At 37.6% G+C, this 15620-nt stretch overlaps 1 protein-coding gene across 5 annotated transcripts; it reads right to left on the reverse strand.

Moving 5' to 3' along the window:
* Positions 1-40: 40 nt before the first annotated feature.
* prkacba (protein kinase, cAMP-dependent, catalytic, beta a) lies at positions 41-13018 on the reverse strand. Of its 5 annotated transcripts, none has more exons than XM_020596767.1 (11): positions 12646-13018; positions 10973-11096; positions 9213-9274; positions 8765-8893; positions 6305-6403; positions 5598-5680; positions 5238-5364; positions 4853-4948; positions 3880-4002; positions 3498-3662; positions 41-2991 (listed from the first exon to the last, which is right to left on the reverse strand). In XM_020596767.1, the coding sequence occupies exons 1-11, from the start codon at positions 12658-12660 to the stop codon at positions 2866-2868; spliced, it is 1149 nt and encodes a 382-aa protein (XP_020452423.1). In that variant the 5' UTR covers positions 12661-13018; the 3' UTR covers positions 41-2865. The 5 variants fall into 5 exon arrangements, with proteins under 5 accessions (XP_020452423.1, XP_020452426.1, XP_020452424.1 ...); XM_020596770.1 differs by lacking the exon at positions 10973-11096 and adding an exon at positions 10006-10014 and having other exon boundaries at positions 9213-9269; positions 12646-13016; XM_020596768.1 differs by lacking the exon at positions 10973-11096 and adding an exon at positions 10006-10014 and having other exon boundaries at positions 12646-13016.
* Positions 13019-15620: the final 2602 nt, after the last annotated feature.

The raw sequence follows: 15620 nt of genomic DNA on the forward strand, positions 1-15620 counted from the left end.
GAACAAAGTTTTTAATAAAAAGAATTTATTAGTGACATATTCTTTGTTACATAAAACTTGCTACAGCAAAGTATATCCCCCTTGCAAACGTGTCAATATGAGTGCGAAAAGCGTCAGCCTTCTAAATGATGTGCAAAATATCCCATAAACTAAACGCAGACAAGTCAGATTAAAATTCCCATACAAGCATGTAAGACTACCTACAAAGAACTGATTTCCTTCAGTCAGAATTGAGAATTGGCTCAGGGAAGTGTGGCATCATTTACATTAAATATGACTAACATTATTACACACATGGGGCATAAATGACATGAGAGCTGTGGATTTCCTTCACTCCATTAAACATTTACAGACAAGACGTTTTGACCGAAACATGCAGAATCTTGAGGTTTAGCTTTTAAACTTTGTCCAAATAAAAATGCCACTGGTTTGAGTTAAAAATAAAAGCTTATAATTTTAAATAGGTATGAGAGGCATCAATGTGTAATAACTGCGGTAAATGTGTTTATTTCTATAAATGTTTTATTCTTATAAGGGTAACTAAAAATTTGTACAAATAATTCAATATATTCACTGTTTATAACACTTTTGTGAACATTGGAGTCTCCTTATACACACTGATAAACATTTAAAATGTTTTTTATTAGACATCTCAATATAAATAAAATAGCATAAGAAACAGTTGTGCCTTGTGAAATAAAATTAGGTCTAAGCAAAATGTCACGATGTGCTCAATCTATGAAAAACAAAAGTTTAAATTCAGACAATATCCATATGTGCATCAGTACCGCAAAAAAAACCATTCAGTTCCAAACCGCTTCACATTTGGCTGTCTGTGACTTCTGAATTTTATTAAATTACATTTTTCCTCATCTACAAAAACTTGAGCACCATGTCAAATAATGATCAAAACTTGCAAAGACTTTAAATTGAAAGACTGTCAACAATGCTTTGTTTTCAGGAAGGTTTTTGATTTTTCCACAGCCCTGAGTGGCAGACCTGCAGGAAATACGTTCAGCTTTGACCTACTGTAGACAGCAAAGGCAAATTTCCTTCTAAAAAGGAATAAAGATATCACTAAAGCAGAACTTTTCTGACATCTGGAAGTTCAAGAAGTGGACACCTTGGCCTTGTAAGTATTGAACTTGTAGGTATTGTCAACCGGTGGCCAGTATAGAAAAATCCCTCATAAAACCAGTATTTCTCTTGAGGGAAGAAAACAATAAATAAGTGTAGACAATAACTTAACAACAGTAGCTTATAAAGAAAAAAAAAACATTCTTTAAAACTCACTCTTGACCCTTTTCCCTTTGAAGATATGAGACTGGACCAAAACACTGTTGTCCATTGACATTCTCTAACTGACTAGACTCAGCCTGAACATTTCTGCAGTGAAGAAAGAGCAAATGTCGCCCCATTACAGTGTGCACATTGGTTAGAAAGTGATGATGCAAAGACAATACAAGACATAACTGCAGCAAGTTGACTGTTCAAAGAAGCAGTGAGCAAGATGAAAAAATACTTGGAGGTCATATCATTTCAGTTCTCTGTTATTATTTCATGGTTAACGCATATTTCGTGATTTATTTTTGCGTTTATGGGACGATGCAGAGGAATATGTCCCTTAGATAAAATCCCTGTCAATGTCCCTGGCTAGAAAACAATTTAAAGGCTAACAAAACAAAGAACAATTAAAAATAGGCACTATGAGCTTGTTGTAACACTGCTGTACAAATGTAACAAACATGCAGAAGTAAAAATCAAAATAAAGTAAATATGGCAGTTACACAAGGACTTCCGAGTGCTCCACTAAAGCACAAATAGCCTTAAAAACAAAATCGAAAAGCAATCCCAAATGGACATGCAGCATGTTCACGTGACCAACACTGCATTGTTTCCACAACAATATACCCTCAAGAGAAAACTGACATCTATTCAGCTATTGAAAAATGCTATGTCAATGCACTTCATATAATTTTGAACGTACCGAAGACAGACGACCTGTTGTACAGTGACATACTCAAACATCAGTTTCCTTTCTTGTGAAACAGTTGCACCTAAAAAAAAATATATTATTTCATTCTATACCACACCTAGTCTGAGGTAAAACGAAATGTCCTGTGACTAGATATGGATAAATTGATGCTACAAATGACCAACTATTACAGCACTGACAAGTTTCTGCTTCATAGTAACACTTGTCATCAGTCACTCACTTGTCATCAGTGTTTTAAAAGCATGTCTCATATGTATATTTCTATATGCCCAAATACATTGTTCTAGGTCTTAAAGACACCAGAATAATGAGCTATGGTTTAAAGTGTTCTTGATTAATGAAAAATAACCTAAACCTTAAACCACACTCAAGCACGTCCTGCAACAAATGACAGATAACTAGCAAAACTCAATGCAATAAATTCAAATCAAAAGAACCTCTTCCATTTTTCTCAAGCTTAAATCACAAAATGTACAACATCAGCCAGTAAAATCAATCACTCTTTGTGCCATTTAAAAATGGGAGTAATACTATCTTTCATGTTGCTTTACAAATATTATTTGTATTGAAATAAAAAGGTGGGAGATGCTGAAAAGGGGCAAACAAAAAAAAAAAAAAAAATGAAAGAAGACAATGATATGATTTGTATTTTTGTGTTGCAGCACAAGGGGTGTCTGCATAATGTGCCTGTGTATAGGTTAGTGCTAGGTGTGCACAGGATCATGGCAAGAAGGACCTCATTCAGTGGTGTGGAATGAAGGAACGAGGCATTTCACTTGAACACATGACAGTCTCAGTTACACCTCAACTCTCCGGAGAGTGGAAACATCCCAAAACACACGAGCCCTGATGGGACTTTTGCCCACTCACTAGAAGTCAGCAAACTCTTTTGCACATTTTTCTGTTTGTGAGACTCGAATGTCCTCCTCTTCATAGTCGTCAAAGTTGCTTGTGTCTCCAGGTCCTCTGCACTTTGGCAAGAAAGGGGCTTCAACCTAAGAGTGCATAAGAATGTAGAGAAATATTTTTCCCCCCCAAATTATTTATGTCAAGATAAAGCTGGTGTTTATTATCGTCAAACTATGTGCAGTTACAAAACAAGCTGTCTTTGTTTTTTAAATATTTTGGGAGTGTAGTAAAAAAAAGAAATGAACTTCACTTCTTTATCATTTTGGGGAATGCTATTTACAATTGATTGACCAAGTTTTGACAAACTGATTAAATTCTTTTCTACATGTAAACAAGCTTTGGGAAACTTCCAGTGTTGACCACAAAGAAAAATAATCATGTTAGAGTATCTCTGAAAACGGAACAAAAAGGCTCTTAGAGGATCTTTTGATGCAACAACATTCTATAAATAGTTTTTCAGATCAGGAAGTGATTGAGGGACAGATGTGTCATAACATTTATAGTGTCAAAAACATGTTAGGACACAATAAATACTTCTCACCTAGGAGCTCAACATGGCAGCCCATTTTTTAACAATAAAATCAAGACCTACCTTTCTCTCGTAGATAGCAATCCAGTCTGTGGTGGAGAACCACTTGTGATTTTTTATGTCATTCACGCCATTCTTCAGGTTGCCAAATCTCTTCGTCAGGTCGACCTGAAGCAGGTTTCTCAACAGATCCTTCAGGTCAGAGCTGAAGTGAGAGGGGAATCGCACCTACAAGAGGGAAAAAAAAAAAATCAAGGACAACATACTTGCGCTTTTCCCCTATTATATTCAGTATGATCTGTGACAGCCTGTAGCAGAGCAGTAATGTAGCACTGGCAAGTTGGTATAGAGTTGGTCCTTGTGGTCAAAATTCAAGTTGAAATGGCTGCATTAATATTAAAAATATTTAAATTCTAAGACTTCACACATGGCTATCTCTAGATACCTTGCCAGACACAATCTTTTCATAGATCTGGATAGGCTGATCAGCAAAAAAGGGAGGGTAACCGGCAGCCATCTCATATATAAGAACTCCAAGAGCCCACCAGTCCACAGCTTTGTTGTAGCCCTGGAAGGAACAGGAAAATCTAATTAATCTTTAATGGCTGTACTTGGTTGGTTGAGTGACACATACAGGACACGTTAGAAATATGACAGTGATGATTTTTTTTTTTAATTATTATTGTGCTGAATCTTTGCTACAGCACAGTGAATATTAAATAAACAATGACAATGAAGTGCTGAGGTTTAGATACGATTTGTTGGGTCTTCACGTCTGCAACAGATGACTTGTGTTGGAATTGTATCCCTTTATATAAATAACTCCCAAGACAAAAAGAAATTGGACAACATACACTTAAATGAAGTCATAATATTTGTTTACAGTTCTTTTGCAGTAAATAATTGACTCATGCCTATTACCCAAAGACATCAGCAGACACTGAGTGTTTTCCCTAATAATGAAATACTAGGCTTATACTGCCTCAGTGCATGTCTCAAAGACCTTTTGGCTTTACTCCTGTCTCCTCAATAAGATGAAACACATACTCCATTTGACTGATGTGAGGTGACTGACAACTAATTCTTGGTAAAGGGATCTTTGTTGTCATATCTCTCTCTTTGCCCCAGTTTCCTGTCCATCTCTAGACCATCTAGCTTTCGAACTCACTGTTTACTTTGTCCATATGTTTAGGATATGATGTCCTGCCACACTTTCATAAAACTGGCTTACTATGCATAAAAAGGGCTATGATTCTTCACATTTCTGTCAATAAGAATAAGAAAACCCTTGAAGCTGAAAGTCAGCGCTTACACCATATCATCAGAAATCCAACTTGCTAGTGTCTTAATACATACTTTATAACTGCGCTGTAATAACATTTATATGGATTCTGTCACATACTGTATGTGAAGCTCACCTTGCTGAGGATGATCTCTGGAGCCAGGTACTCAGGAGTTCCACATAATGTCCAGGTCCTGCCTTTTACTCTTTTGGCAAAGCCAAAATCTGTCACCTGAAGAATTAACATGTTAGGGCATGCCAACATTAGTAAGTATGCAAGGCCAACGTTAATGTGTACTAAACACCGAAACCATAGTGTTTAATGGAGGCCTAGATCTGTTTATCTATTAAGTCTGTATATTCATTACTGCCTGTCTTCTCATACCAACTAATGAGTGTTTCTGACTTCCTTCTCATTTACCAAAGGGGGCACAACTAATAATTTACAAAACAAACTTGCTCATGAATGGCACCTATCTATTGTGTCTACTTTTCTTTTAAAAACTTTATAGATTATGTACCTGGATATACCCATGTTGATCTATGAGCAGGTTTTCAGGCTTCAGATCTCTGTAGATGAGGTCTAAGGAGTGAAGGTACTCAAAGGTGAGCACTATCTGAGCTGCATAAAATCGTGCATGGTGTTCACTGAAAGAGGGCAATGTAGACAGTCAGACATGGGTGCAAGTCTCTTACAAGTGAAGGAACAAATTCAGTCATGTTCAGCCAACTTAAAATGATGTCTGTCTCATGCCAATTCACCAGTGGCCTTGTCAGACACACAGCGAACGAATGAAAACTGGAAAGTCTTTTTCCAACTATTAGTGCCTATAGTGGACGGCTCAGCCCTGCAAATGAAAAATAAAATCTGCACACTATACCTGAACCTTCCAATACGTCTGAGGTGTGAGAACATCTCTCCACCGGGCACATATTCCATTACCATGTAGAGGTTTGAGTTGTCCTGTTAAACAAAGTCAGAAACCTTTTAACCTTTTAAGTCATACCAACAGAAACTGATAAGTGCTCATCAGTTTAAGGAATAAAAATCCACAATCCAATTAAATGATAGTAGTTTACGGTTAAGGGTGCAACTACTGTATTTTCTTTGTAAACCCATAGTTGGCTGGTTATTTTGAGAGGTACTGTACCAAATATTACAGGTGAAAACAAAAGGTCTACTAGGAGTCAATTGTAGAGCACGGAGCGGGCCTCATAATTCTGTCTGAACCTGACCAGTGCCTGAGAGTGTGGCATCCGAAACTGACAAGCTTACGGTATATAATGTCCAAATCCGAACTGAGGCCAACGCACTTGAATTTGCATGGTGTTCTGCTCTTTATCATTAAATGAAGCAGACATTTGATTGCTCCAGATGTCTAGCTTAATGTTTGACCTATGTGTCCGAACCCGCCCCAGACCTGAATATCTAAGTTTCTGTCTGAACCTGGCCTGAACCCTCGGGTACCAACAGGTCCTGATGGGCTCAGTTTGGGTATCCACACTCTAGTTCATGTTGAAACACACTAAAACACTGGTAATGTGTTAACCATGTAGATGGATGTAAGAGGTGGGTCCCAGCATGTACCTTGAAAGCGTACTCCAATCTGACAAGAAAGGGGAAGGAGACTGCCTGTAGTATTTTTTTTTCATTTAGTGTGTGTTCTATCTGCTTCAACTTCACCACCTGAAATAACAAGGCAAAGAAAGGCACTATGAGAATATTAAGCATAGTAAGTTCTTGCTAAATGTTGTGTGTATAAATTCCAAAATACAATGTACAGCAAACCACAAGTATCTGAAAGGTTTTCCTGATTTCTGGGTACTGTAATCAAAACACTAATGCACACACGCGGGTTTTGCAAGGTTTTTGGCCAAATGAGGTGTCAAACTCACTCAAGAGAGATAATCCATAATGTTCTGTTTTACTTGTCAGAGGTACTGGTTGAATGTACAATTTATTTGAAGCCTGTGCCAGTCTGGTATATTCAAGAGTCATTAGGAAGCTCGAGACATGCAGTACTAGATTTGAGACGGGATTTGAACAGCATTGCATCCACAAGCTGTACCATTAGAAGATATAAGAAACCAGACATCAGAGGAAGGAAAATCCTTCTTTGCTAGGTCCTTTGATTAAGAAGGCTGGTGTTCACAGGCCGACTCTCAAATCTGATATGTCCCCCAGTCAAACATTAGCTCAGTCCAGAGTTTCAAATGTTATCACCACACAGTGACATAAGACATGGCCATGAGATTTACTGTGATGAATTAAATTCAAATTTATTTCAAGTGTGGACTGTCACCACAGTGTCTCAATGCACTTTACAACCACAAAAATAAAATACACCATAAACAATGACAGAATTAAAATACAAAGTTAAAATAAAAGATGATTATCCTAAAATACAATCAAACTGAAAACAGCAAATTTATAACAATAACAATGCACATATAATGTAGAAATGTACAAATTTAACATAAGAAAAGGGGTAACTAAATCAGCTATAATTAGAGATAATAATGTACAATAGGACATCAGACATAACAAAATACAGAAATGTAATGAAAAGCCAGTAAGAAAAAAATTGTTTATATATGAAAGTCTCAACAGAATTTGCCATTCTACTGTCATGAAGGGAGCATGGTATGAGAAGACCCTATGACCAGTCAGGTTGTTATTCACTTGTGGGACAGCCGCAATCCTCTTGCACACTGAGTGTAGTGAGCGTAGTGACACACAAGGCAAAAGTAGACCAGACAGTATGACGGTGCAGTAGCCCGTAGGATCATATACATCATTAGAAGCACCTTGAAGTCTGACCTAACAGGAACAGGGAGCTAATGTAATAAGGTTAGAATAGGTGTAATATGATCAAACTTTCTCGACTTGGTAAACATTCTCCCTGCTGCATTGTGTAGCATCTGAGGATTATCAGTGCTTGCATATGGGAGACCTGAAAATAGAATATCTCAATAATCTAGTGTAGATGATACAAATGCATGAATTAGTGTTTCAGTATCACCAAAGGGAGAAAAGTTCTAAGTTTAGCAATAAGCAAACAAGCCTTTAATTCAGCTACTTGGGAGGGATCGTCCGCCTTCACAAGGACATACAGCTGAGAATCATTAGTATGACAGTGGCACTTTCTTTCAGAACTCTTTATAATGTGGCTAACAAGTGAAACGTACACTGAAAAATGTAAAGGGCTAATAACAGAGGCCTGCGGTAGCCCAAATTTCACTTCAGAAAATGCTGATGTTGTGTTGTTCTACAAAACACATTGTGTTCTCCCAGTTAAATATGACTTCAACCACTTCCATATCTGTTCCACTTTCAAATTTCCTTTTCAAGTGATCTAAAAGAATACAACAATCAATGATCTCAAAAGCAGCACTGAGTTGAAGTAAAATATAAAGTTAGAATTACTTTCTGTATCCTCTGGATCTCAAACAACTTTTATGTCTCTCTAGGATTATGTGCATACTGTACTGAAATGGCTTAATGGAAAAGACTGTCTACCTGGAAAGCAATAAAACAACATCTTCACAAACCAAAAACCAACAAGAACTATGGTATGCTTTGGGAGATGCTCAGCAGCAAATAGACTAAAACTGAATATAATCCTTTAAGGGCTCTTTAGTGGACTAATAAGAGCTAAGCAAGCAAAGTGTTAAGAAACATAATGAGGCTCAGTGAGAGGCCATACACGGTAAAAAGGAAAGTCTAACAGCTGAAACAGAAAGTCAGACAGGTTTACAGCTTAAACTAGACATGAGCAACACACCGAGGACGTGCTAATCTCCTCCTGTAACTTTCACATCAGTATTTAAAGATCAAAACTCTCATGAAGCGCCTCTGGGGTTTTCAGTGATAACATGCTGATGGGGCACAAAAGGAAGCGTTCCACTTCCTTTTATGACATACTTAGCATTTATGTAGCAAGAGCATTTGTTAAGCATGCAAGGCTTTGTTTTTCACTGACTACCTTGATTTGTGATGCTAGGTTTTATGGGATGGGTAAAGTATTCTTAAAAAATATACACTTACTTTTTGTTTGTCCAAAATCTTCATGGCATAGAACTGGTTTGTTCCTTTATGTTTGACAAGCATAACTCGCCCAAATGAGCCAGTGCCCAGAGTCTTGAACCTATCAAAGTCATCCAAGCATGTTGTACTCTGAGGAAACACATTATCAGTGGAAATGAAACAGCAAACTCATGACTGAAATGCTTCAAATATGCTTAGACGTTTAGTGCACATAAACACATAAGCTAGATGGAGATAATTTAGAGTATATGTCTCTTTCTGACACAGAAAAATTACACAATCATCTAGCATTCACGTGAACAGGCTCCAAGCCATTTTGAGGTAAAGCATGTGACTAGATGCTATCATACAATATATCTAATCATTTTCCCATATAAAAACAGTCCAGTCCAGCGTGCTGTAATAGTTTTAATTCTATAAAATAGAGTACTTATAGGAAATAGCTTACCTGTGGTGGACACTCCCATTTTCTTAAAAAATCTTCTTTGGCTTTAGCTAAGAACTCCTTCACTAGATAAAGATAGAGAGAAAAGTAAAAAAAAAAAAAAAAAAAAAAAAAAAAAAAAAAAAAAAAAAAAAAAAAAAAAAAAAAAAAAAAAAAAAAAAAAAAAAAAAGTCGGCACTCACAAGGTCGGTTTACAAGTTCAGGAAAATAAACAAAGGCAACTCACATGTTAAGGGGAACAAATGCATTTTAAGGTCAGGCAAAAGTCAAGTACTGGGGAGGCAGGACTATACTTAACAAAACAGAAACAATACCTCCTTAACAAAACTCAAACCCACACATCTAAGCAGGAAATTTTAACTTATAAAGTGATGCAAAGAGCTCTGGTGAACTTTACAGAATCAGCCAATTCAAACTCAAGCTATTCTGCATCTCTTTCAGGAGTAGGTGGGAGTAAAGGGGCTAGGCAGTAATAACAGGCAGAGAGAAAGACAAAATAGTAATTGAGACTACAGTGCAGGCATTAGAAAGACGGTGCATTGTGAAAGTCACTGCATACATGAGATGTCCAAAGTCACAGAGTCATGGCAGGAAACTAATGTCTACTTGATACCACCGTGTGCTATGTGTTTACTGATTTAAATGCATACCTTGCATGGACAGACTGGAGCAAATATGGTAACTTTCTAGGTCATTTCACCTGGTAATATTTACATACAAAAAGCCTGGTACAACTAAACTACAGAATAAACATCCTCTCTGTGACTTAGGATCGCTCATGTAAAAATGAGCATACCAAAAGTCTCTACAGTTCACCAAGGGTTTGCAGGAACATTGACCCACATGGATGGAAATGATGGAGAAGAGAAAGAGAGCAATAAACATTTATGAAGTGATAAAACAAGAACATTTGAGATTTAAGTGGATTAAAAGCAACACACAACAAGATGACACTGAAAAACACACCACCGTCTAAAAGAAGAAATCTGACTACATTATTCTAAACAGAATTAAGATCATTTCTGCCAATGTCTTTGAAAACACCAGCTAAAACCAACAGTCATTGACATTTATAAACTACTGTATAGTGCCTTAATAAAAATTTATTTTGTTGCTCTTTACGATTCTGCAACAAGTGGATACTTCTGTTTACAATGTGAGTAGTCTTCAATAATTAGACCTAATTTCATTCTTTCTTGCCATGATTGGAGGATGTTTTCACTGTCCCTAAATGAATAAAATTGTTTTAAGTACAAACATTTGCCCAAAGATGATAAAACAGCGACTGAAAAGACACTGTAAAAATCACACATAAATGCACATTTCATACTTTCAAAAGAGTACACAAAAATGAAAGGACAGAGATATTAAGACGATTAAAATGACTGAAGCACCACAAATGGCCTGTTAAGCGTTATAGCTAAGCTGCTCTTACTTATGTCTAATGCCAGTGTGCATATACAGCAATTGTGAACCTGATGACGGAGGTGAGGCAAAACTATAAATAATAAAGGTTATGAAACCAGGTAGCTGCTTGAAGTTTTAAGAACTGACATACTAACAATAGCCAATTGAAAAACATGAAAAAACTAAAATAAACTAAAACAGCAGTACAATTTAAACTAATACACCACTTGATTTATTTTATAAACTTCAAGTAAATCGGTTTTCCTGCAAACAAAAATTACAAATGAGTCTGATCCAGGTCAGAGTTACAATTGGTCATAGACAAATTTTAAGTGTAAAAGCAATACTGCACTTACTGAACTTATCCCACAGGATGGTGTACTCAGAGATATGAGGCACTTCACCCTCTTGTCCTCTCTGCTCTTGGCTACTTTTACGACATTTTTGGAAAAAACGGCTGGCGAAGGATTGATCCTTTCCCTGGGCCATTTTGAGACAAATTTCTTGATGTGCGAGTGAAAAAGCTCACGAAGAAACCGTTTTCACACAGAAGAGGAATGAGTGACAATAGCTTCCTGTGTGCTGCCAAACGCGCTGCAATGCTTGGCTAACCACATAAAGTTAAGCTTCCTGTTCAGATTCTCAGCTTCAGTTGCAGCAGCCAAATCTATCTCTACTTTTTCCATGTGGTATCACACTTGAAAACATTTACTGGGCTCCCATGCATATGGTTTGACAAAGGTAAAGTTATCAAAGCACACAAAAAGGCCAGTCTCTTGACATTATTTCAAAAACATGTGGCTGGGTGCATTCAAAGTGCTGATAATGGAAGTGTAGGCTTGTAATACTCCACTGACTAAGTGAGAGGGAGGTTATCTCCATGTTATCATGCTCTCTAGTGGTAAAGTTTAACAACACAGGTCTTCAAAGAGCTTTCCCCTATGTGTACTGTTACCCTTACAGACCCTTATAGTGCATTTTATTTTGAATGTTGGTATAGCAAAAATGTGAGTTTGTTATGGACTGCACTCAAAAGGGGCCACTCTGGCTAACAGTGTTAAATACCTAAAGTGAAGATATAAAAGTTAATAACAGCAACATGTTAACAAAGATCTGAAGCTTGCTGTTTACATCAGTGTTATTCTACACAAACCTCAGCATCTCTCTGCAACTACTACAGGGCTGAGAGACTGTATGGAGTCCCGCCAAACAAGACAGATCAAGACCCCCTAGGGATGGTACAGTTTAGTGGATTGGCTTGGTCATCACTGACAAATGCATAGTAGACACAACAGAGTGCCCTTGGCTTAAAAAAAAGTATTACATTTTCATTTAATTTACAGTGACCTTAAACCGGTTGATAGCTGGCTTACCACCTCAATCAGTTTGGACAGCTCTCGTTTGAAAAACAAAGCAACACTAAAAAAGCACAAAACACTGGTTTATTGAAATTGTTAGCCTGGCTTAACCACATCAAGCAGCCTTTTGATAGACCTGTCTGTTGGACCTTATCTGGTACCTGTTAGCAGTGACCAGGCCTTGTACTACAGCTTCAGTAGAAACCAATGTTTGTTAATGTTATCTGGGTCCAAGCACCTGATATCAGCTGTTTGGAAGTTAGACATGGTGCCCTGATAACTTCAGTTAAACGCAACAGTGTGATACGGTTGTAACAAGTTTTATTTCGTTGAGTCAAGGATCCTTTTCGGATTCACTGTTGTGGGAAACCTTCAACAAAAAAGCGACCACACTGTCACTTGCACACGTTCCTTTCAATAATTAGCTAGCTGCATCATCTATGGCACGGTTTCCAAGTGAGATAAGCAACCAGAAATAATTACGAGGGAGATAATGCACCTTGTAAGCTGCACTACCAAAGATGGTTCTTCTCTGCAGCCCATATTACTGTAACGCTTAACGTTATTTCTGCTAACACTATACTCAACTGACTTATTAGGAAAGCTCACGCTACTACCATAGCTAATGTCAGATGGCTAACACGCTAGCTGAATGGCTTTCAGGTGCTCACCGCTTTCTTGCTCATTGCCTTTCTTGGCAGTTGCTGCGTTTCCCATCGTAGGAAGACAGGGCGATGCACAGCTGGCTAGGAGCGATGATGGTGGCGGTTAGCTAACAGTGTCCTCCGTTAGCTAGCTAACAAATATCAGCCTGTGCTAGCTGGTTGGCTAACAACAACATCAATGTTTTCGCTTTGTGGACAGAACCTCGGCGTGCTCTGCTAACCGCCCCGTTGATCTTTATTCACAGCGTCCTTTGTCATTCATGTATACCTCCACTGGAATGAAAACATGATCCAGACTTTCCACCTATGCCTGCTGTCGTTTTGTGCTGCGTTCATGTCATATGAGAAAAACGACAGAAAAGACTTGGTGGATAAAATGCTGCATTCATGTACCGGTCGGAAATTGTACCTATACACGTCTCGTATATTAGGCAACAATTGTTAGAAGTCACATGTAGCAGTTTTGACAAGTACGATAGGCCTATCTAAAACATGTATTTTTTTTTTTTAAATATTAATCAACAATTTTATCCAATTGAGTACATCCATTCAAATATATTTCTGAGAGATGTGCTATGTGCTCTAAAATAGATTACTAGAAGATCATAGCAGCACGTTTGATTGAGATTTGAGACACTGAGAATAACTGTTATGCTACACTGTAGGTATTAAAGATGCACAAAATTGGAAACCCAATTATTTTTCATGGGGTTTGGTCATCTCTTCTGTTCATCAGCTTTTCATTGTCCTATATGTCTCATTTTGATATTCAGTAAAATGAGCTGAAATCTCCTTTTAAAGTAATTTTTAAACTTCTGAGCATCTGATTTAAGTTGTAAACATTTGCAAGGCTGCAGGATGATATTGGCTTCCAATGTTTGACTTTTATTGGTGTGTATATGTAAAATGTGAACAGTTAGTTAAGATAGAAATGTCTTAACATTCCATGTATGACAAACAAAAAACAAAACAAGTCGACAACTTGTAAACATCCATGTGAGACAAGCTGCAGTACATATGTTTACAGGGGTCTCTGACCTATTCTGATTATAGCCCTTCTTTTTCAACGTTTCTTCTTCTGTCTTTATGTCTGCAAAGTAATGCTGCGAATTTCTTAACTCTTGCGAATTATTTAAACCTTTGCATGTCATCTATACCTGATTGGACATAAACTGATATTTGGAAAATATACTCACTCACTCACTCATTTTCTACCGCTTAGGCCCTGAACGGGGTCATGGGGGGGGCCAGAGCCAATCCCGGCTGGCAATCGGGCGAAGGCAGGGTACACCCTGGACAGGTCGCCAATCCATCGCAGGGCTGGAAAATATACTGTGAAAAAGATTTAGGAAATGTAGACATTCAGATTCTTCACACAATAGACATCAGCGAAGATCATTCTACAGGATGACAACAATCCCAAACATACATCCAGAGTCATAGAGACAGCCTATATTCTAAATCAGAAGACAAAGAAGTCCTCCAAAAGATGGCATGGCATGGCCCCCACATAGGCCTGATCTTATCATCATCAAGTCAGTCTGGTCTAAAACTAAGCAAAGAGACAGAGAAAGCCTAAAGCCACAGAAGAACTGTGACAAGTTCTTCAACGTGCTTGGAACAATTTACCTGCCAAGTAACCCGAAAAACTGTGTATCAAGAACTGGTGCAGCTTTAAATGCAAAGGGGGTCACATCAAATTTGATTTAGTTTATTTGTGTGTTTACAGCACTTTGTATGAAATTAACTTATGAATAAAATATGAATTGCACAGTAGTACACCTTTGTTACTATTAACTTATATATGTTGGGGCTGGGGTGTGGTAATGTATGGCCAGGTGTATGGTTTTTGGACCAACACCTACAGCTCCAAAACAAATGTGGGTCTTATTTCCCGACTGCCCTTGTTATCAAATAATAGGACAGCATTAATTTTGGTTGAAGTTGGTTTTTACTTAACAGAAGGGTTTAAATAACAATAGTCAGTCCCTTTTTTTTTTTAATATGTCGAACAAAAACAAGACAACAGTAGTGGACTTATTCTTCAAGATGCCGGAATTCCTGTTCAGGCTGGAGTAAATACCCCGAACTCGTAGACAGTGTTGTCTCCCCTGCCGTCATGGAGCTTTGTATTTCCCTGCGTTTTTCTCTTTTTCTCCTTCTCGGTCTCTGTTTCTCTTTTTTTCCCGCGGGAGACTCGCCTGTCACACAGTGATGACGTCACAACAGATGCGTCCTCATACAGCTGTGGGTGAGCACTGCATGTATACAACTATCATAGCCACACCCACTGGGCACCTACTAAACAACACCAAAGTTCTCTGCACTCCAGCCTCATCTGTGCCGTGTGAGTGGGTGTTTTCTACAGCTGGAGAAGTTGTATCAAAAAAGCGTAACAGACTCAATGTCAAAACGTTGGAAAAACTTATTTTTTGAATAAAAATTTGTAAAAAAAAATCCCAGTCCACAAGCATCCTCATTCACAACACGTTCATTTAGATTTTCACGTTATGATACATGTTCACATTATTTATTGACTGTATCTAAAAATATCAAGGAAATTTTAAATTTAAATGAAGATATGAAATAATACAATATAAAATACAATGACTTAAATTATATTATTGTATATACTAGTATTCAGTGACACAGTATCGACACAGTATCAATACAGTTTGGCAATGTGTCGAAACGCTTCATGACGCCTCATCTACCCATCACTACACTCAAAATTACTTATGCTCAGCAGTGCAAGACAAATAAATTCTTTAAAAATCATACAATGTGATTTCCTGAAATTATTTTTTTAAATTCTGTCTCTCAGAGTGGGAATGCACCTACAATGTGAATTTCAGACCCCTCCATGATTTCTAAGTGGGAGAACTTGCAAAATCGCAGGGTGTTCAAATGCTTCTGTTCCTCACTGTAATTTCTGTCAGACACTTACGCCGTCACTGAGCTTTGTATTTCCCTGCATTTCT

Source organism: Monopterus albus, unplaced genomic scaffold (assembly GCF_001952655.1).
Source record: "Monopterus albus unplaced genomic scaffold, M_albus_1.0 scaffold31.1, whole genome shotgun sequence".
In the NCBI taxonomy this organism is placed as follows: Eukaryota; Metazoa; Chordata; class Actinopteri; order Synbranchiformes; family Synbranchidae; genus Monopterus; species Monopterus albus.

What these genes read in the sequence shown, in the direction of transcription:
- prkacba (XM_020596767.1), bottom strand. An exon ending in AATGGGAGTGTCCACCACAG is followed by an intron (nt 8,894 to 9,212) that starts GTAAGCTATTTC and finishes GTGTTTCCTCAG; the next exon opens with AGTACAACATGCTTGGATGA. An exon ending in CAGAGATCATCCTCAGCAAG is followed by an intron (nt 4,003 to 4,852) that starts GTGAGCTTCACA and finishes TGTTCCTTCCAG; the next exon opens with GGCTACAACAAAGCTGTGGA.